The sequence below is a fragment of the Mustela nivalis genome, assembly GCF_964662115.1.
Source record: "Mustela nivalis genome assembly, chromosome: 19".
In the NCBI taxonomy this organism is placed as follows: Eukaryota; Metazoa; Chordata; class Mammalia; order Carnivora; family Mustelidae; genus Mustela; species Mustela nivalis.
Window position 1 is genome coordinate 9,373,456 of NC_139038.1, and position 22,128 is coordinate 9,395,583.

A 22,128-nucleotide genomic window follows, 5' to 3' on the forward strand; every position below is an offset into this window, starting at 1 on the left:
CCCCCCACGGCGTAAGTGTAGACCTTCCACCTACACTTACTGAGCGAACAGGCAAGTGTCCAGCCGCGTCCGTCCTGCCCACGGCTGCTCCTGCTCCCCCCTCTACTCCCTTCCCCTTCGAGCAGGTTCTGCTCCGCATCCAGGAGCCTCCGTGCACCCCCTGTTCGCACCTGCTCTCTCCTTCCTCCGGACAAATAGGACTCCTGCTCTCTCCGTCCCAGAGAACCTTCTGGTCTGTCCTCCCGCGGGCCTTGCTTGATTGCCTTGTGGTAGAATCAACAGAAGCTCACCCTACCCCTCTCCCCCTGCACGTCCTCTGCGGGGCCGTCTTTGTCCGCCAGACAAGGGTGCAAGGGACAGGGTCAGGCCCAGCGCCCCTGAGTAGCGGGGGCCTTTGGGAAGCACGCAAACGTGTGAAGACTAACCTCCCAGCTGCCACCCAGCCAGGCCTCCTTGAGCTCTGGGACACCCTTTGAGGTCCCGGACATTGTTCCTGCCCCCGTGGCCCACCTTCCTGGCAACTCAGCCGCTCCTGGCTGCTCACTGTAGCCGCTCACCAGCTGCTCACCATAGCCACAGGGGCGTGGAAGGTGCTCGGCGTCCTGCGCACTCTCCAGGCCCTTCTCGGTGCTTCCAGGCTTGTGTGTGTAGTTGGCGCGGGTTGGGGGAGGCAGGCCTGGAGTGCGGGGAGCATGTGCCCCGCTGAACCCACCCGCCAACAGACCTCTCCTCCGGTTTCTTTTTTATTTATTTTTATTTTTTTAAAAAGATTTTATTTATTTATTTGACAGAGAGAGATCACAAGTAGGCAGAGAGGCAGGCAGAGAGAGAGAGGGGAGGAAGCAGGCTCCCCGCTGAGCAGAGAGTCCGATGCGGGACTCAATCCCAGGACCCTGAGATCATGACCCGAGCCGAAGGCAGCGGCTTAACCCACTGAGCCACCCAGGCGCCCCTCTCCTCCGGTTTCTTTAGAGGGCGAATGAGTATCTCATCCCGGAGTCCGTGGATCTGGAGTGCGTGAGACACTGTGTGGTGTACGACAACAACACCAGCACGCTGGAGATCATCTTTAGAAGGGAGAACGAGGAGGAGCAGCAGCAGCAGCTCTCTGACAAGAGTAGACAAGGTAGGTTTTTACACGCGTGGCCGGAACAGCAGCTGGCTGTGGTCTGGCCCTTTTGAGGCGCGCCGGGAACCACACCAGAGGCTCTCCCTGGGTCAGCTCCTGGCGTCTGCAGAACATGCCCCCGAGAAATGGGTTATGCCAAGGCCAGGGGAGGGCCTGGGAGGTTTCCTTCCTTGCAAGATGACAGGTGAGCCTGTCTCAGTCTCACGAGTGCTGCCAGAAGACGTGAGGCTCCTGGGTCAGTCGATGGAGTTTATTACTCAGAGCAGTGAAAGGTAGCTGGAATGTTCTCTCCTTGACCTGGTGCTCAAGCCCCCATTCTTACAGGGTGACAGGAAGAGGGCCAAGGAAAACCTACCCACATAGTGGGTTGTATTACAGGAGAGCTCTGAGCTTAGGGGACTGAAATCTTTTCTTTTTTAAAAGATTTTATTTATTTATTTGACAGACAGATCACAAGTAGGCAGAGAGGCAGGCAGAGAGAGAGAGAGAGGAGGAAGCAGGCTCCCTGCTGAGCAGAGAGCCCGATGTGGGGCTCGATCCCAGGACCCTGGGATCATGACCCGAGCTGAAGGCAGAGGCTTTAACCCACTGAGCCATCTAGGCACCCTGAAATCTTTTTTTCTTTCAAGGTTTTATTTATTTGAGAGAGAGCGTGAGAACCAGCAAGAGGAGGGGCAGAGTTCTTGCCAAGCAGGGAGCCAGATGCGGGGCTCGATCCCAGGACCCTGGGATCATGACCCGAGCTGAAGGCAGAGGCTTTAACCCACTGAGCCATCTAGGCACCCTGAAATCTTTTTTTCTTTCAAGGTTTTATTTATTTGAGAGAGAGCGTGAGAACCAGCAAGAGGAGGGGCAGAGTTCTTGCCAAGCAGGGAGCCAGATGCGGGGCTCGATCTCAAGACCCTGAGATCATGACCTGAGCCGAAGTCAGATGCTTAGCTGAGTGAGCCACCCAGGTGCTCCCAGGGCCTGAATTTTTTATAGTGGGCAAAAAGCCTGCTGGCCCCTGGCTCTTGAGGGAGAAATGGTCTAGATTCCCAGGCTCTTTGATATATAGATACTTTTGAAAAGCTAGTACCTTTGCTCACAGGACACTTAGAAACCTGGGAGGCCATGGAGAATGGTCTCTAATAGGTAACACCCCCATTTTATAGATGCGGAGATTGAGGCCCAGAAAGGCACATGCAGTAACTTGCTCAAGGTCCCATGTGTTGTGTTAGCTGTTTATTGCCATGTAATGAATTACCCGCAAACTCAGTAGCTTAACAGAGCAAACCTTAATGAATTAACAGTACCAGGTTCTGGTACAGCGTGCCTCCTGAGATCACAGTTGAGATGGTGGCCAAGGTCACTGTCCTCCGAAGGTCTGACTGGGATGATCCTTGCGCAAGGTGTGCCCCACTCTCATGGGTATGGCTGGGAGGCCTCGGTCTGCCACCTGGATCTCTCTGTAGGACCGCTTGTATGGCCTTGTGACACGGCCGCTGGTTTCCCCCGGAGCAGGCCATCTAGGAGAGCGGGAGAGCCAGGGACAGCCACATGCCTCTTGCGCCTGAGTCCTGAGACTTCTGGTCCCTCCTGCCCCATTTTGTTCGTTAGAAGGAAGTCACGGAGTCCAGCCTTCCCTCAAGGGGTGGGGAATCAAACTCCACCTCCCTTTATAGTCTTTCAAAGATTCTTCCTTGTGTTTGGAAGAAACTGTGGACTGTTACTGGAACCAACACACTTAGTAAGCAGTGGGGCCGGGATTTGAACTTCGGGCAGGTTGGCTCTGGTCTCCCGAGGCCTGGAGAGCAATGCAGAGTCACTCCAGTCAGTTCTAATCTTCTGTTTTCTGAGGCCCCCTGCAAGGTCCATCCAGCCCCCGGTTTGGGGCTGACAAGCCCTCGCCGTTGCCATGGCCCGGGTGTTCATGGCGGCGGTCACTGGGTGGCGCTAGGCTTCCATCTTTAATCAAACCTGTCTTCCCAGGAGGTCTTTTTGCCAGGATTTCTTCCCAGGCTTATTCGGTTGGGTTCCAGTCTGCAATCCTAGGATTATAGGCTGGACCCTAAAACCATAGGAAACCCTGGTCAATAAAGAGAAACCCCTCTGTGTTCTACAGATGACCTCGCGGAGCCCCCATTTCACCCAGTAGGAAACCACACCAGTGAAACAACACAGCAAAACCCCAAACTGTGCACGTGCGTGTACATACACACACACACTCACCTTGTCCACTCAAGGCACTTTCCTCCTTTAAAATGGCATCTTCCAGGGCGCCTGGGTGGCTCCGTGGGTTAAGCCTCTGCCTTCATGACCTCAGGGTCCTGAGATCGAACCCCGCATCGGGCTCTCTGCTCGGCGGGGAGCCTGCTTCCTCCTCTCTCTGCCTGCCTCTCTGCCTACTTGTGATCTCTCTGTCAAATAAATAAATAAAATTAAGAAAAAAAAAATCATCTTCCAGGTGAACACGGAGTTTCTGGGGTAAAAGACCATTTTGAGGCTTCTCTCTCCAGCCCCTTTCCGCTGGTAACCATTCACCTCCCCACCTTCCAGGGGAGTCTAGTTGAGGGCGAAGCCTCCATTAGCTCCTAGAACCAGGGATCTGGCTGTGTTCCTTTTACCAGGCAAAGGGTGGCCCCTTTCTTGGAAGAGACCTTTCCCTTATATTAAGCCAGCCTTTTGTCCTTGCCACATGTGGATTATAGACCACATGTGGTCTGGGCCTTCACCAGGACTGGGGGGGGAAGCTTAGGGAATGTGGGCATGTTTCTTTTCTTCCTCTCTGAGCAAAGCCTGACTTTCAAGCCAGTTGCCTGGCAAAGGACCAAAAGTAACTGAACTTAAAACTCACTGCTAAGTAGAGAGCCCCTTGGCCTGGATGGGGTTTCCTTGTCCTCCTGGAGCAGTGGGTGCCCCAATTCAAAGTGAGAAGCTTTGGGTCATTGGAGAACTCAAGATGAATGGGATTAAAAATAAATTTAATGTTAACCCCGTCATATCTGTGGCCGGGTAGCCTGGGCCCTGGCCTTTCCTCTGGAGTCTCTAATCATTCTCCTGGAAACTGGCCTTTCTCCAGCACTGACCCCTGTGGCACCCCAGTGAATGGGCCCCCGGCAGGTCATATGACCTTGGGGGGAGCAGCTGTCTGGTTTAAAGGCAGCAGCAGTGTTCCTGGGACTCCCCTCTCCTGACCCCTCTGACCCCTCTGCCATGATTCAGTCTGTTGCTCAAGAGGGAGATGGTGTTGGGACACCCGGGGACTCTGGCTTCGAAGCCGGGCCTTCTAGGATAGGGTTTGGCTCCTGTCTTCGCCAGCTACAGTGCCTCTCCTGGCCTGGCTGCGGACTCCAAGGTTCTGGATCCTCCAGATCCAGTCCCCGAGACCCGTCTCAGGCCCCCACTGTCCTCAGAAGCCCCTTTCAGCTGGCTCCCCAGGGTCTCCAGCTTGGCATTTGTCTTTAGGGCTTAGATCCTGGCCTGGGGTTGGGTGGGGAGTCTCTTAGCTTGGCCTTAATTATGCAAACTTGCTGATAGATATCTAATTTGCATACAGTCTCCCAGCGATTCTGCAGAGCAGTGAAGGCATTTAAGATTAAATCAATGTCAAAAGCACAGTGCACTGTCCCTTCACTCCCATGAGAATGGCCGCGAGCACAAAGATGGATACTCACAGGTTGATGAGGCGGTCGAGAAACTAAAACACCCCTGCTCCACGGGTCAGAGCTGTCAGATCGGGTACTAGGGACCAGTTTGGTGTTTCCGTCAAAAAGTTAAACGCAGAGTTACGGTGTGCACAGCTCAGTTCTGCTCCGCGGTACGGACCCAGGGGAGGGGAAGACACGTGCACACGAGTGTCCACCCATCCACAGCAGCCGGGAAGCGGACATGACCCCGTGCCCCGCGACGGACACGCGGATAAACGCAGAGGGGGAGGAGGAGGACTCAGCCCTGAAAGGGAACGCAGTACTGACAGCAATGAACTTGGGAGACCCCTCTGTGAGGCAGAAGAAGCCAGACACAAAACCAGACACCGTAGGACTCCGTCTGTACGAGACGTCCACAACAGGCGAATCCCCAGAGAGAAACTGGGTCAGTGGTCGCCTCCGGCTGGGTGTTTGAAGAAAGAAGAGTAAAACCTTCTAACCCGTACGGGTTTCTTTTGGGGGTGATGGTCGCACAGCGCTGTGGATATGCTGAGAACCATTACCTTCCCGCTTCGGGGGAACGGTACGGTACACGATAGGTGATGCGTATAGAGACCTGTCCCTTCTGTTAAACGTTTCTCCTCGAGGTAACGCAGAGATCTATGTGGTCTGAGGGTTTACAGAGGGGAAGGGTCAGCTTACTTGGCAGCAGGTAGCTTTTTAAATTTGAGCTGCTAACACTCCCCTCCCTTTAGAGCTGCTTCGGGGTCCTAGACCGCTGCGTTTCCAAATCGAGTGGCCGTCGGCCAGAGCTTTAGGCAAACGGTGAGCACGCGGGGGGCCATTCACCTCTGTGGTCTCTGTTCTTAGAACTGGTGCCCGGAGCGGCCGTGGAGTGTGGCAGAGCGCTGGCCGCCCTCACCCGTCACCCCGTGTGCATCCTGAGAGGGGGCTACGAGCACTTCTCGGCCACCTACCACTTCCTCCGGACGCAGAAGATCATCTGGATGCCGCAGGTGAGGCGGGGTGCTGAGCCCAGGCCTGCTTGGATGGATGCGTTGTCTCCCCCGCCCCCACCCCGGGGACCGAGGGATGGGGAGCCGGGTAGGGGAAGACGAGGCGGGCGACGCGGATGGAAGGGGTGGAGGACACTGGTTGGGAAGTAGACCTGGGGCAGCCAGGAGGTCCAGGCCACGAGGGTGAGTTTCTCCTCGCACGAGGGTACAGGTGAGGCCCGCCCAGGGGGCAGGGGTCCCGGGGGAGCTTTGGAGGGCGGGCCGTTGTCGTCAAAGACCGGCAAGGGCGCCTCTCCGTTCTCAGCTGTCTGGACCCACAAGCCCAGAGGACACAAAAAACATGGGTTAGCACAAAAAAGATGAGGAGTTCTTGCCTAGAGGGAACAGCAAGTGTCTAGAATGCAGAGGTGAGGCCCCTCCTGGAGGAGGAGGAGCTTGCCAGGAAGAGAGATGTGTGCAGGCAGGCTGAGGCAGGCTGAGGCAGGCTGAGGCAGGCTGAGGCAGGCCCAGTGGCCGGCCCAGTGGCCATGGCCTACAGGTGGGGGCTGGTCCCTGGAGGGCAGCAAGCAGGGTGGTGGGTGCTTACTGGAGTCTGGGTGCAGTGGGCTGTAGACACGCGGGGGCTTCATTCTTTCTAGTAATTACCTTTGGCTCTTAGCCCTTAGCCGCATCTTGGGCAGATTCTGGAAGTTCTGGCCACTGCCAACCTGACCATAAAGTGATCGGGGAAATGTGTGTGTGTTCCCCGGATCTTGCAGAGATACAGAATGAAACGTTTATGGGGTTAAACAGCATGAGCCCTGGCATTTCCTTCAGGATAATCCGGGTGTGTTGGGGAATGGTGAGGATAGGGTTAAAACTAAACAGGCCGTTAGCAGAGGATGTTTTGCAAACGGGCAATCCACCGGGGGTTTATTACACTGTTCTCTCTACTTAGGCGTGCTTTCGAAATAATTTCCTAAAAGAAAGGAAAAGCAATGGGGCCAGTACAAGCCGGGCTATGTTAGCTTTCCAGTGTCCGCTCTGAGTCAAGTCTCCCCTCTTCCCATCCCCCCAAAGCTGGGCAGTCTTCAGTTGTGGGGGGGTGGGGGCCTGGGGGGGTGGGAGTGGCCAGGGGTGTGGTTTAGCTGTGGGGACCTCTCCTCTCTTCCCTGCTTTCAACCCACCTGTGACTTCGGTGCTGGGGGTCCAGGCTGGGGCCTGTCTTGAGGGACGGGCTGCCCGTCAGTGTTAGGGCCGTGCCCCCTCACTCTGTCCAACCCCATTCTGGATGTTGCTGGTGGCCTGAGCTGCTGGTTTCCTTGGGGCCCAGCTCAGGGGCCCCTTCTGCTACTAAGGATCTTTCAGAGAAAGCCAGCTGGGACTTCCTGCCACGAGCCCTCCCCTCCCCCCAATTCCTGGTTTCACTTGGGCAGCCCATGACCCCCCCCCCCCGCCCCCATCTGCTTTCCTTCACACAATGATCTCTAGCTCTGCTGGTGGACATCAGTCTCCCCGTCCTGCCCAAGCCCTGCTCACGCCTAGAGGAGCAGCCTTTACTGGCTTTTCCATGTGCAAAATAAGCATTTCTCTAAAAACCTCATCCTGCTGATAACTCCCTTCCCTTGGAAAACAAGCTTCCGTAAGGCTCGGTAACCTGTAAGTACGTTTGTCGACATCGAAGGAACAGCACGTAATTAACCGTATGTTTTGGTCCATGTTGATGTGTGTCTACACCTGTGACTTACCCTTGCCCCGCTTGTGTAGACTGGGAAGTGTGGTGCGTGGATTCTTGGTGGTGGCAGCTAGCAGGGGCTCTGCCCTAGGGGTCTGTGGCCTTCCATAGAGTGTAGGCACCTCGTGTTAGTCTCTCCCCGCTTCGGGACCTTTGTGAGTCGTTCCGGGGCAAGGATGAAAGCCCCAGTTCCCTCCTACATGTTCTGAGACGGTGGAAAACAGGGGTATCCCTGCTGCTCCCCAAGGAGCTCCTTCTAGGAGGGCGGGTGGCGGTGCTGAACGTGGCCTTTAGACAGAGCGACTTCTCATTTCCTCTGCTTTACACGTGGCCTCCCTTAAATGAGATTTCGCTGGGAGCAAGAGGTGTTGGGGCTACAACGTGAAGCCCACACCAGAGAGAGGGTGGTGAGCCCTGGGGTTTGGGGAGGACTGGTGCTCGACAAAGTTCCGCAGCGGTCATGGTTTTGGAAAGCAGACCCGTAGGGGCTGCTGGGTGGGTCTGGGGAAGGTGGAAGCCCCTGATGGCGAGTAGGGGACAGATTCGGGAAGCACTTGGGCAGTGGCACTGATGAGATACGGGGTGGGTGAGTGAGACTTCGGGAGGGGGGACGAGGAGCCTGGGATCAGTGCCCGGGTTCTTGGTGTGGGTGACAGGTGGGGGGCACGGGAGGTGGAGGCAGTGTGGGAGAGGGCTGCGGGCTCAGTTTGGACATCCTCATGGATATGGGCGTCAAAGGCATGGCATCTAGAACTAACACACGCATGCTCTCACCAGCCCGGCCTGTTTTCCCCTGCCACGCAGCCGCAGGAAAGGAAGCGGGTTTGGAAGCAGCAGGAAGAGTTGATAGGTCTGTGTCGGGTGTTCAGGGACATTTTCTGGATGACGCTGGGGGATGTCCTTTGGCTCCAGCAAGCTGAGCGTCCTGGGTGCAGTCAGCCCGAGCCCTGGGGAAGCTTTGGGTCGTATGGAGCGGGCCTGCCTGCAGGTAGAAGTGTCCTGCGTCCCTTTTGCACACTTAAGCATTGGCTTGGCTTGCCGTCCGTTCTTCGAGAAAGGCTTTTTGAGGCTGACAGCTTGGGAAGGATGTCGGCTTGCGGTTAAGCTCACTGGGAGGGGTGTGGGCTAAGGGCAGGAGGCCTGCGGTTCTTCTGAGTCCCACTCGGAGCCTGAGGAATTTTAGAACTAGGTTTGACCTTTGAAATTACATAGGTCAGCATTTCCCAAAAGGACTTCTAAACAGATTGTATTGGAAACCACAATTTATACAACGTGGGTGGGGGTTTTGTTTGTTTTCTTGAGGTTATGCCTAGTTTTTTTTTTTTTTTTTAAGATTTTATTTATTTATTTGTCAAAGAGATCACAAGTAGGCAGAGAGGCAGGCAGAGAGAGAGAGGAGGAAGCAGGCTTCCCGCTGAGCAGAGAGGCCGATGCGGGACTCGATCCCAGGACCCTGGGATCATGACCTGAGCTGAAGGCAGCAGCTTAACCCACTGAGCCACCCAGGCGCCCCTGTCTAGTTTTTATTGTACTAAATAGCACAAATAATTTGCAACCCATGTCAATAATAAACAGCCACTGTGCCATTATAAACATCTGGGCTACAAAACATCTGCCCAAGGAACCACTAGGAAGGTTTTCCGCGGTTCCCAGGAGGTACCATTTGGGAATAGCATTAGCCTGCCATGTTTTACTGGCTGTTTTCCAACTAGTTTATAAATTATATTTATAAATATATATATTATAAATTATAAATTACTATTCGATGACAATTTTTTTAAACGACTTGGTTGACATTCTTGGAACAATCAGATTCTGTAAAATTTCCCTTCAATTTTCTTGAGATAAAATTGACACAGAACACATGTAAGTTTCAGGTACATGAGGTGTTGACTTGATACATCTATATATTGTGAAAGGATCAACCCAGTAGGGTTGAGTAACCCATCCATCATCTTACCCAGTTGCCATTTTGTGTACCTGATGGTGAGAACGTTTAAGATCTACTCTCCCAGCAACTTTCAAGTATGTAATACGGTATTGTTAACTGAAGTCCCCATGCTGTGACCAGATTGCCAGAACTTGCGCCTCTTACGTCTGGAAGTCCGTGCCCTTTTGACCAACATCTCCCATTTCCCCCACTCCTGAGCCCCTGCCAACCACCGTTCTGCTCTCTGTTTCTGTGAATTTGGCCTTTTCAGCTCCCGCATATAAGTGAGATCCTGCAGTAGCTTTCTCCGTGTGACTTATGGGCATGCCTTGAGAATATTGTGGGTTTGGTTCCAGACCACTACAATAAAGCCCATATTGTAGTAAAGCAAGGCAAATGAATTTTTTGCTGTGTATAAAAGTTATGTTTAGACTGTACAGCAGTCTGTTAAGTGGGCAATAACATTATGTCTAAAAAAAATGGACATACCGTTTTGTTTTTTAAGATTTTATTTATTTATTTGACAGATCACAAGTAGGCAGAGAGGCAGGCAGAGAGGAAGGGAAGCAGGCCTCCCGCTGAGCAGAGAGCCCAATGCGGGACTTGATCCCAGGACCCTGAAATCATGACCTGAGCCGAAGGCAAAGGCTTAACCCACTGAGCCACCCAGGCGTCCCAAAATGGCAGCATCTTCAAAGCAAAATAAAATGAAGCAATAAGATGCCATATTCCTGTGCCCTCAGGGCCCACCCACATTGTCAGGAATGGTGGGAGATCTTTCTTTCTGACGCCTGAGTAATAGCCCATTCTGGACACAGGCCGTGTTTTCTTTATCTGTTCATCTGTTGGTGGACACTGAGGTTGTTTCTGTGTCTTGGCTGCTGTGATAATGCTGGAGGGAGCACGGGAGGTACTCAACACCGTGATTTCCTTTCCTTTGGATATGTCCCAAGAAGTGGCATGGCTCGATCATTTGGTAGTTCTATTTTTAAGTTTTTGAAAAGACTCCATACTGTTTTCCACAGTGGCTGTGGTTAGTGGATTTTTTTTTTTTTTTTAACTGCTTTTTCCTTCTCCTGCCTTTCCTTGGTTACGTGCGTTGTGAATTTCTGAGACCGGGATATGCTACGTGCTGTTCCCCATATGTCTTTGATTCTTTACACCCCTTTTCCCTAGAGTGCCTTGGAAGGGACCACCGTTTCCTAGGACACATTTTGGAGGAATGTGGGATTAGTTTTTCTCATCGTGTCTTTGTTTTTCAAAGAAACCCCAATTTTTCGTATCATAACTTTAGACCTGGGATTCCAGGGAGCTTCCATGAGGTGGTGTCCTGTCCTCCCTACCTGCCCACGTCAGAACTCGCCAGAATTCATTTCCTAATGACACATAGGCTCTCTGTGAGTAGTTTCAGTGTGGGGTTTTTTTTTTGTTTTTTTTTTTTGTTGTTTTTTTTGTTTTTTTTTTGCTTTTAAGAAGGTGTTAAAATTCTGGTGGCCTCCAGAAATATAGTACAATTATGTCATTAATATAAATATATAATTATATAATAAAGGAGCTGTCCCTTCAATGATAATAGAATATACTTATAATATGTAATAATAGGGGCGCCTGGGTGGCTCAGTGGGTTAAGCCGCTGCCTTCGGCTCAGGTCATGATCTCAGGGTCCTGGGATCGAGTCCCGCATCGGGCTCTCTGCTCAGCGGGGAGCCTGCTTCCCTCTCTCTCTCTCTCTACCTGCCTCTCCATCTACTTGTGATCTCTGTCTGTCAAATAAATGAATAAAATCTTTTTAAAAAATGTAATAATACAAATCTTCCCACCCTCCCCTTTCCCCCTACTGGATATACCCTGGATTTATGCAGTTCTGCATCGAGGGGTATCAGAGGCCAATCTTTGTACACCCAGAAAAGTGCCCACAGGTGCCAAGGGGGGTAAGTGGGGTGTCCGTGTTGGGATGCAGCGTGCGGTCCTGTGGCTCAGTGACCCCATCCTATGACTATCAGCCTTCTCACTCCTCCTGCCAGTCAGTCTCATTCATTATTCTAGATTATCTTTCTAACACCGAGCCACATTTCAAGAGACAGAAAACAAAAACCGTTTCTTCCCTGGGGAAAGAATATCTCACCCTATGGCCTACCGCTCATGTATTCTGTACAGCAGCCTCTCTCCTTCCTCTCCCTCAGGAACTGGATGCCTTTCAGCCCTACCCTGCTGAAATAATTCCAGGCAAGCTCTACCTGGGCAATTTCAGGCAAGCCTGCGACCCGAAAATTCAGAAGGATTTGAAAATCAAAGCACATGTCAATGTCTCCATGGAGACGGGGCCATTGTGAGTAGAAATACTATTGATTTTCTTTTTTTTTTTAAATTAAGCATTTACCTAAGATTCCTAGTGCCATGCATTTCTAGAGCGGAAAGGGCCTTAGAAATCGGCATCCGCTAGTGTAGGCTCTGCACTTCCTTCCTCTGTTCGTGGTTTGTAGTCTGTTTCCTGGCTTGGCCATGGCGTCCTCTGCCTCAAGACCCATTACTTACCCTTCAGATCTCAGCAAAAGGAGGGTTTTCCTGGTGTTTACCATTATGGTGCAGAGAATTCCATTTACCCAACTTCTCAGGGCCTCTGAGAAGTGACCCCTTAGTCCACTGGGGCTCCTATAGCAGACTGCCACAGATTGCTGGTTCATAAACAAATTCCTATGTTGGATAAAAACCATAAACAAAGTTTATCACCAGAAATAATTATGTAGATAAATGTAAAACACTTTCGTTGTCACTGTTAGATCTCTTCGAAACATAACTGATCACAAGGGGCACCTGAGTGGCTCCGTCAGTTAAAGCATCTGACTCTTGATTTTGGTTCAGGTCATGATCCCAGGTTCATGAGTTTGAGCCCCTTGTCAGGCTTGTGCTGGGCCTGGAACCTGCTTAAGATTCTCCCTCTCCCCCTCCCTCTGCCTCCCACCCTCTAAAACAACAAAAACAAGACAAAAAAAACCTAATTGGCCACAGAAAAAATAGTAACAATGTATTTTGAGATTATGACATGTGTAGAAGTAATATGTGTGCCCACAGCTTCCTAGGCAGGAAGAGGCTGAATAGAAGTAGACCCTTGGGGGACACCTGGGTGGCTCAGTTGGTTGGGCGGCAGCCTTCAGCTCAGGTCATGATCTCAGCATCCTGGGATCGAGTCCCACATCGGGCTCCTTGCTCGGCAGGGAGCCTGCTTCTCCCTCTGCCTCTGCCTGCCACTCTTGTCTGCCTGTGCTCGCTCTCTCTCTCTAAATAAATAAATAAAATCTAAAAAAAGAAGAAGAAGAAGAAGTAGACCCTTGGAAGGGTCTTACTCTACATGAAGTGGTTTAGGTGATGAAAGGTTGAAGATGTGTTCTGGAAATTCTGAAGTAACTACCAAAAGCTAGAACAAAACAAAAAATAAAACAGTTTTATAATTCATAAGACAAAAAAAAAGAAAAAATGGAATTTAAATATCCCAAAGAAGGCAAGAAAAAAGGAACAAAACAGAGATGAGGCCAATAGAAAAGAAACAGCAGGATGATTGTCAACGATCACACTAAGTGAAAGTCGTCTAAATACCCCCAATTTAAAGGCAGAGGTGTTGTAGGCGATCTACAAGAAACTTTATCTTTTTTTAAAGTTTATATATTTAAGTAATCTCTGCACCCAGTGTGAGGCTTAAACCTATGACCCTATGATCATGAGTTGAATGCTTCTCTGACTGAGCCAGTCAGGTGCCCCAGAAACATACTTTTTATTTTTTTATTTTTATTATTTTTTAAAGATTTTATTTATTTATTTGACAGAGAGCGATCACAAGTAGGCAGAGAGGCAGGCAGAGAGGAGGAAGCAGGCTCCCTGCTGAGCAGAGAGCCTGATGTGGGGCTCGATCCCAGGATGCTGATATATGACCTGAGCCAAAGGCAGAGGCTTTAGCCCACTGAGCCACCCAGGTGCCCCAAAACATACTTTTAAAATAAAAAATGAAGATAGGTTAAAATGGATGGAAAAAGATACTTAAGGCTATGACTAATTAAAACAAAACAAAACAAAAAAACAACTTTTGGAGTGACTCCATTATTAGATAAACTGAACTTTATAGCAAAGAATACAACCAGATCTAGAGGGTCATTTCATTATGAGAAGATGATCAACTAATCTGGACCATAGATTCTAGAGTAATCCACAGTTATAATCAGATTTCAATCTCTCTATCAATACACAGAAAATAGGTCATAGTTTCAAAGACTAGAATAGCAAAATTGCCTAACTGACAATTATAGGACATTCCACCCAATAACAGTAGCATTCTTCTGGTCTTTGAATGTGTTCTACAGGATACGTTCTTCTCAAGAGAACATGGAATATTTTTTGACAAGATATACTATTCTGGGTATTAAAGCAAATATCAAAAGAAAAATAATTTGTTATAAAAAATTATGCTCTCTGACTACAGTGGAGTTAAGTTAGAAGCCAATAAACCGAACAAGAAATATGGGAAGAGTCCCAAATGCTTGGAAACTAAGCAGTACATTTCTAAGTAGCCTATGGGTCACAAAGAAACCAAAAGGGAAGTTAGAAGGTATTTTGGACTGAATGAAAATAAAACCCCACATATCAAAATTTGTGGGTGCAGTTAAAGCAGTACATAGAGGGAAATTTATAGCCTAAATGCCTCTATTAGAAGAGTTTCAAATCAAATCAAGGTCCTCAACTTTCAACTTAAAAAAAAAATTAGAAAACATAAGAAGGAGGAAGGAAGGAAATTATAATGATAAGAGCAGAAGTAAGTGAATAGAAAACAACACACACACACACACACACACACACATGCACACTTGCACAAAATACAAGCAAAACTGGGGAGATCTGAATACAATTGATGGATTGTATCAGCATCAATATCCTGGTTGTGCTCTTACAGTTTTGCAGAATGTTACTACTGGGGAAACTATGCAAACAAAGGGTACAGTAGATCTCTCTGTATTTCTTACAACTGTAAGTGAATCTACAGTGATCTCAGTAAAACTTTACCTGAAAATTTAAAAATAATTAGGAAATGTTATGAGTGATTTTCTGTCAGTGTGTTTGAAATTTAAATTAAATGAACCAATTCCTTGAAGGACTCAAGCTATCCGTGCTCGTTTAACAAAAAAATGGATCATAGAATAGACCCCTACCTGTTAAAGGAATTGAATTCATAGTTAAAAACCTTTTCACAACGAGGACTCCAGGCCCATATAGCTTCACTGGTGAGTTCAGCTGAACATTTAAGGAAGAAATAATACTGATCTACATAGTCTTCCAGAAAACAGGAGAAGACACTTTCTTATTCACTTATGTGAGACCATCATTATTCTGAAACCCGAAGCTGACAAAGACTTTATAATAAAGGAAAACCACAAACCTCGTGAACACCGGTATAAAAATCCTTGATAAAAATTTTAGCAAACTTAACAAAATTATATAAAGAGAAATACATGACCATGTATTTCTTCCAGGAAGGTCTCTTTGGTTCAACGTGAGGAAATCAATGTAATTTACCATATTAACAGACTAGAAAAGAAAAAAAAAACTTAAATTATCTTTAGAAGAGAAACAGAAAAATGGCATTCTGCAACTGCTGAATCTGTATTTTTAAAAACATTTACACGGAGGGGGACGCCTGGGTGGCTCAGTAGGTTGGGCGTCCGACTCTTGATTTTGGTTCAGGTCATGATCTCGTGGGAGGGGACGGTGTGGTGGTCATAGGATCAAGCCCCAGGTCAGGCTTCCTCAGTGGGGAGTCTGCTTCTCTCCCTCTCCCCCTTCCCTCACTCACACTCGCAGATAAATAAAATCTTAAAAAAAAAAAAAAAGTTTCCGTGGAAGGAGTATTTATAAAACTCGACAGCATGAGGGTCCATAACGTAAGACTCCACCAATTTCAGAAGATTTAAAATCACATACAGTTGTTTTTCAACGTAGAAGGTTAGAAGTTAGAAAGCTTATTAGAAGTTAGAAAGCAAGAACTTAAAAATATAACCAGAAAATTCCTGGACACTTAGAAATAAATTTTTACTTTTATTTATTTCAGCAGGCTCCATGCCCAGCATGAAGGGCTGTGGGGCTTGAGTGAATGCGGGACTTGAACTCACAACCCCGAGATCAAGACCTGAGCTGAGACCAGGAGTTGGGGCCATCCAGGTGCCCCTAGAAATAATTTTTTAAATAGCATGGGTTAAAGAAGGACTCCTGATGGAAATGAGGAAATATTTTCAACTACAGGATAGCAAAGATATAATGTATCAAAACTTGTAGAGTGCAGTTAAGCTGTGGGTGAAGGGAAATTTATAGTCTTAAATGCATCTATTAAAAAGCTGGGCTAGTCATTTCAAGGAATGACCAAAGGAACAGTAATCTAACCCAAATAATGAAGAGGGAAGGAATAGTAGTAGCAGATTATTGAAATAGAAACAACGAAATGGAGAAGTTTAAGAAAGTCACAGTAGTTTTTAAAAAACTAATAAATCTGATAAATCATTGGCAAAAAAAAAGGGTACAAATAGCCATTTTTAAAAAGAGACCCTACTTATTCTATAAACATTAAAAGGATCTTAGGATATATGAAAACCTAACTATAAGTATGAAAATTTAGATGAATGAATTTTTTAAAAATACAACCTATCAAAATTGACATCCTATAAAATGGAAAATTTGATTAGTATCAGTAACTAATAAATTTCTTCTAGAGAAAATTCAGGCTTCAGTGAAGAATTTTACCCAATCGTTAAGGAGGAAATAAGCCAATATTAAATTTCTTTTTTAGAGAATAAAGGAGAGGAATAATTTTCACCGTTTTATGAGACTAGGATAACTCTGATTTTACAATCTGACAACATAATGCAGGAGAACTGTAGACTAATTTTCTTCATACACAGAGATGTAAAAATCCTACACAAAACATTAGCACGCTGACCACAGAGCAAGAGGAGAAGGCGGATACATGATCACTAAATTGGGTTTATTCCAAGGGTACAGGGGTGTTTCAGCGTCTGAAAAATCTGTCCATGTAGTTAACCGTATCAATAACCTAAAGGAAAAGTCAGGATTATTTCAATAGATGCAGTGAAAGCATTTAATATTTACTGTACATTCACGATTTAAAGAAAAACTCTAAGCAAACTGGGAATCAAGGGGAATTTTGATCAAATGAAAAAAAAATCTATAAAAATCTCTACAGCGAACATCACATTTAATGATAAAATATTGGAAATTTTCCCTCTGGGTCTGGAAGCAAAGATGCCGAGCTGTCACTGTTTAACACTGTATTAGAGGTTCTGGTTAGTGAATTTGACAGAAAGAAGATAGGAATTGAAAGGAAAAAAATTAATCAGGCATAATAATTATAAAAGCAGAGAAGCGGAAACAAGTTACGGAGAGATTATTAGACTTAAATAAGTCTTCTGGGTTCCAGAAATATACAAACATCAATTGTTTTTTTGCAAACAAGAAACAAACTGAACATTTAAAAACACACAATAGCATAAAAATATTAAGTGCCTAGGATTCTACCTGATTAAGGATGTGTAAGATCTTACCAGAAAATTACACAACACGACTGGGAATTATTAAGGTACCTGAATAGGGGCGCCTGGGTGGCTCAGTCATTAAGTGTCTGCCTTTGGCTGAGGTCAGGATCCCAGGGTCCTGGGATCGAGCCCTGAGTAGGGCTCTGCTTTGTGGGGAGCCTGCTTCTCCCTTTCCCGCTTCCCCTGCTTGTGTTCCCTCCCTCTCTGTTTCCACCCCCTACCCTGATCAAATAAATAAATAAAATCCTAAAAAAGGATTTTACCTGAACAAACAGGTTTTATTTTATATTTTTATAAGAATTTTTTAAAAAAAGATTTTATTTTTTTACTTGGCAGAGAAAGAGAGTACAGGCGGGGGGGGGGGGCAGCAGGCAGAGAGAGGGAGAAGCAGGCTCCCCACTGAACAAGGATTGCCCAATGCGGGGCTTGATCTCAGGACCCTGGACCCATGACCTGAGCTGAAGGCAGATGCTTAAGCGACTGAGCCACAGGTGCCCTATTAAAAAAATTTTTTTAAGTAACCTCAATACCCAATGTGGGGCTTGAACTCACAACCCTGAGGTCAAGAGTTGCATATTCTACTGACTGAGCCATACAGGGGCCCCATAGAAGATATTATTTTATTTTTAAAATTTTATTTATTTATTTGACAGAGAGATCACAAGTAGGCAGAGAGAGAGGTGGAAGCAGGCTCCCCGCTGAGCAGAGAGCCCAATGTGGGGCTTGATCCCAGGAACCTGAGATCACAACCTGAGCCAAAGGCAGAGGCTTAACCCACTGAGCCACCCATTCGCCTCTAAGATATTATTTTAAATTACCTGAATAAACGGAGGATATACTGTGGGTGTGGATTAGAAGCTCCATTTTGTAAAGATCTTGGTTCTTGTCCAATTGATCTATTGATTCTGTGTAATGCCCATAAGAGTCCAGTAGGTTTTAGAGTAATTCTAAAATTTATATGGAAATGCAAAGAGTCAAAGTAGCTGAATATCAAAGAACAACAAATAGGAAACTTGTTTGACCAGATACCAAGTCTTAAGCAACAAGAAAGTCGTGATATTGGTACAGGATAGAAGCATATACCAATGGAGCAGAACGGAGTCCTAGGAGACCCGTGCTTGTATAGACACTTGAGTTTCAACAAGGATTTTCTCCTATATTTTTTGCTAAAAGTTTTATGGTTATACCTTTAACAACTTGTGATCCATTTTGAAATAATTCTTACATATAGTGCCAGATGGAAAATAAAGTTCATTGTTTTGCATATGGAGGCCATTATTGGGGGGAAAAAAAAGAAGAGATCCTTTTCCTGTTGTCTGATTAGATATCTTTGTTGAAAATCAGTTGTCCATATGTGTGTGTGTGTGGTATTATAACTGGAGTTTTTTAAATCAGTAAATTGTTTAAATTAACATATAATGTATTATTTGCCCCAGGGGTACAGGTCTGCGAATTGTCAGTCTTACACATTTCACAACACTCACCATAGCCCATACCCTCCCCAATGTCCATAACCCAGCCACCCATCCCTCCCCCCACCCCCCAGCAACCCTCAGTTTGTTTCCTGAGATTAAAAGTCTCTTAGGTTTGTCTCCCTCCCGATCCCATCTTGTTTCATTTTTTCCTTCCCTACCCTACCCCCCACAACCTCCGGCCCTGCTCTCAAATTCCTCATATCAGGGAGATCATATAACACATGTCTTTCTCTGATTAACTTATTTCGCTCAGCATAATGCCCTCTAGTTGCCTCCATGTCGTATAACTGGATTCTTGATTCTCTTGCATTGGTCTGTGTTCTTCTTTCAATCAATTCTGCACTCTTGTCTACTATAGCTTTATAATTGTAAAATCCGGGAGAGCTGGTCCTCTCCTTCTGGTCTTTTTCACAGTTGTCTCCTTTGCATGCCCAATACACTTTGGAATCCTCTTGTCAGTCTTTACAAAGACCTTGCTGGAATATTGCTCAGGATAGAATTGAATCCAGAGGCCAATTTGGGGAGAACTGACATCCTTACCCATGTTGAGTCTCCCGGTTGTGAGCACGGTCTGTCCCTTCATTTACTCTGCTCTTTGATTTCTTTCGAAAATGTTTCCAGGGTACAGGAAACTTGCGCATATTGTGTCAGCTTTTTTCCCAAGTATTTGGTGTTTTTGAGGTGGTCATTAATGGTATTTTTAAAATTTCACTTTCTGGCTGTTTGTTGCCGATGTATAGAAATGCAGTTGATATTTACATAGTAACCTTGAATCCTTCCACCTTCTCCACCTAGATGCCTCCTACCTTGTGAAGCTTTCCCCAGCTTCCTCGTCTTCTCCCTGCCCTTCCTCTCCAGTATCATGTGCAGGGCTTTATCCGTAAACCTAGCCCATTGGATTGGGGCTATTTCTTTCTAGGTCCACCTCCCCCACTAGACTGGGAACTCCTTGAAGCTGGGAGATGCCAGCCCTCTTTGGTTCAGCTTCTGTCCATTAAGGTCCAGCTCAAATTCTGGCACACAGTAGGCATTGAGTGTCTGAGGGAAGAAGGAATGGATGGTTGGATGGATGGATGGTTGGATGGATGGATGGATGGTTGGATGGGCGGATGGATGGTTGGACGGACGGACGGATGGATGGATGGATGGATGGATGGATGGATGGTTGGATGTATGTATGTATGTATGGTTGTATGTATGTATGTATGGATGGATGGATGGATGGATGGTCAGATGGATGGATGGATGGTTGGATGGATGGATGGATGGATGGTTGGATGGTTGGATGGACGGATGGATGGATGGTTGGATGCATGGATGGATGGATGGATGGTTGGATGGATGGATGGTTGGATGGACGGATGGATGAATGGATGGATGGATGGATGGATGGTTGGATGGACAGATGGATGGATGGATGGATGGATTGATGGTTGGTTGGATGGATGGATAGATGGGGGAGGGAGAGAGAGAGTGAGAGATAGGGAGGAAAGGATGAACGGACGGATGGATGGGAATTGTTCTTGTAAGTGCCGAAACTAAACCAGCCTCTTTTTGTTTCTGAATCTGCTGCAGCTTTCTGCATGCTACAGAGGTCTACATGCTGCCCAATGTCACCAGCAGACCAGTCTTCATAACTAACATTGCCCACATACTATGTGCCACACATTCTGCAGGCTCCTTGTAGGCCTCTTCTCATAGAACCTGCTGCATGCCTCCTCCCCCTCTTCTCTCCCCCTTGTTCAGAAGTTCTAGCAACTCACCTCTCTGTTGTTTCTTGAATTCATTAAACATGCTGCCTCTCCGCACCTTCGCACTTGTGTTCTCCCCTACCCAGAACCCTCTTTCCTCAGATGGCTGCCTGGCTTGCTCCGTCACCTCCTTCAGCCTCTGCTCAAAGCCTTCCCTGACCACCCCATCTCAGAGAGCCCCCCGCCACCCCAACACTCTCCATCGCTCTTACCTGGCTTTCTCCATTCAACATAGCAGGTTCATTCTCCAAGCTCATTACCGGTTCCTTCCCTTCCTCATTTGGTCTTCTGCACCATACTCCAAGGAAGCACCATGAGTGGTTGACGATAATGATGTCACATTTATTGAGCAGTTACTATGTGCCAAGCGGATTGCCAAATGCTTTCCATGGAGTAACGGACTTCACCGAACGGACACCCCCACGAGGCAGGTGCCGGTTTCTGAGACAGCTCGGCATTTGCCTACCTACTTATCCTCGACATCCCTTCCATGTGGTCCCGTCTGCACGAGGCTCACTCTGGTGGGGATGGGGGGGGGGGGGCGGTCTGCAAATCTGCCTGATTTCCTGGGCTTTCCTTCTGTTTAGTTTCGTGGATGACAGTGACAAACTTCTGCACATCAAGATAGAAGATTCCCCAGAAGCCAACATTTACCCCTTTTTACGGCACCTCTGCCACTTCCTTGGTAAGGAATGATCTCTGACCAGGCAGTGGCTGGCCTGTGCCCAGGGACCAGAGGGGGCTGTGGCACCTTGTCCACAGGCCTGTTCCTGAGGGTGACAGCCAGCACTGAGGAGAGGAAGGGCAGGGCCCAGCACCAGCCCAGCCAGGGCAGCCGGGCCCCAGGACAAGCTTGGCCCTCGGGAGCTCTCGGAGTGTGGACAGACACATTTACCTTGGGGGACATGGTGCTGAATAAGAGCTCCACATTGCCCATTGAGTGCCCCGTGTTGTGGCCCTGGCTGGACTCCTAGGCCCTCTAGGGTCTGGCCAGGCCCCAGTCCTGGCCTCACCGAGCCTCTTGGTCAGTGAGCACCTGTTGGTCCACTGTGGGTGCAGGCGTTCAGGGAGGCCTGCTCGGGCCTGGGCTCCGTCCCTACCCTCCTGTCTGGTCTGCGGGTGGGGGGAGGGTAGAAGGAAAGCTCTGGGACCCTCCCAGCTCTGATCTCCGCGATCCCCCCATGTGTGCACAGTGCTCCTTTAGCTCTCCCACCACACCTGGCCATGACCGCTCATGGAAGGTGGAACTGTCAGTCATTCGGGTCTCAGGATTGCCCCAGAGCACAGTGGCTGGAGAGAGTGAGGTCGAGTCGGGTCCAGGGCCCCGGCCTGGGACTACCTGCTGTACCACGGTGCAGCCCCTGCTCTCCTGGCCGCCTGTGGGGGCTGGAAGAGGACGTCCCTTATCTGCCCAGGAGGTTCAGCTATCACTTGACTAGGATCTGAGGTTGCCACTTGGCCGTGTGTCCTGCCGCAGGGTGGCAGAGCCCTATGGCCGAGAGGGTCCCTCTCCAGCCCTGCCTTGCTGGGTGGCTCTGGGCGAGCCCTTAACTGTTCAGTGCTTCTGTTTCCTTGTCCATATGATGAGGCACTGGCTCATGAGCTCGTGGTCCTCTTCCAGTGCTGACGGTCTGTGATTATCTCCGGTGCTTGGGGGGTGATGGGACTAGCCTAGGAAGCCAGCTTGGCCTTCCTCTGCACCTACAAGATAGCCTCAGGGGCTTCTTTAGGTGTGATTATAGCTGACCTCCCTGGGCCAGGTGCTAGGCTGGGTACAGCACAGAGTCTCATAAGTAGTCTCACAGGTAGTCTACTGACCCCCCCGGTTCTAGTTGACAGAACGGTGGCTTGGAGTACCACGCTCAGGCCCCACACCCTGTGAGTGGCAGGGTCAGGGT

General features: G+C 48.2%; 1 protein-coding gene across 5 annotated transcripts in view; it reads left to right on the forward strand.

The window, feature by feature from the left end:
• STYXL1 (serine/threonine/tyrosine interacting like 1) overlaps window positions 1-22,128 on the forward strand; it is a 62,701-nt gene that overhangs the window by 29,695 nt on the left and 10,878 nt on the right. For 4 of the 5 annotated variants that reach the window (XM_082712595.1, XM_082712596.1, XM_082712594.1 and 1 more), the window contains 4 exons: window positions 973-1,126; window positions 5,629-5,774; window positions 11,602-11,747; window positions 20,818-20,915. In XM_082712595.1, the coding sequence (XP_082568721.1) occupies window positions 973-1,126; window positions 5,629-5,774; window positions 11,602-11,747; window positions 20,818-20,915 (544 nt within the window). Of the gene's footprint in view, window positions 1-972; window positions 1,127-5,628; window positions 5,775-7,244; window positions 7,413-10,682; window positions 10,816-11,601; window positions 11,748-20,817; window positions 20,916-22,128 lie in introns of those variants that run through there. The other variant, XM_082712597.1, reaches the window with a different exon arrangement.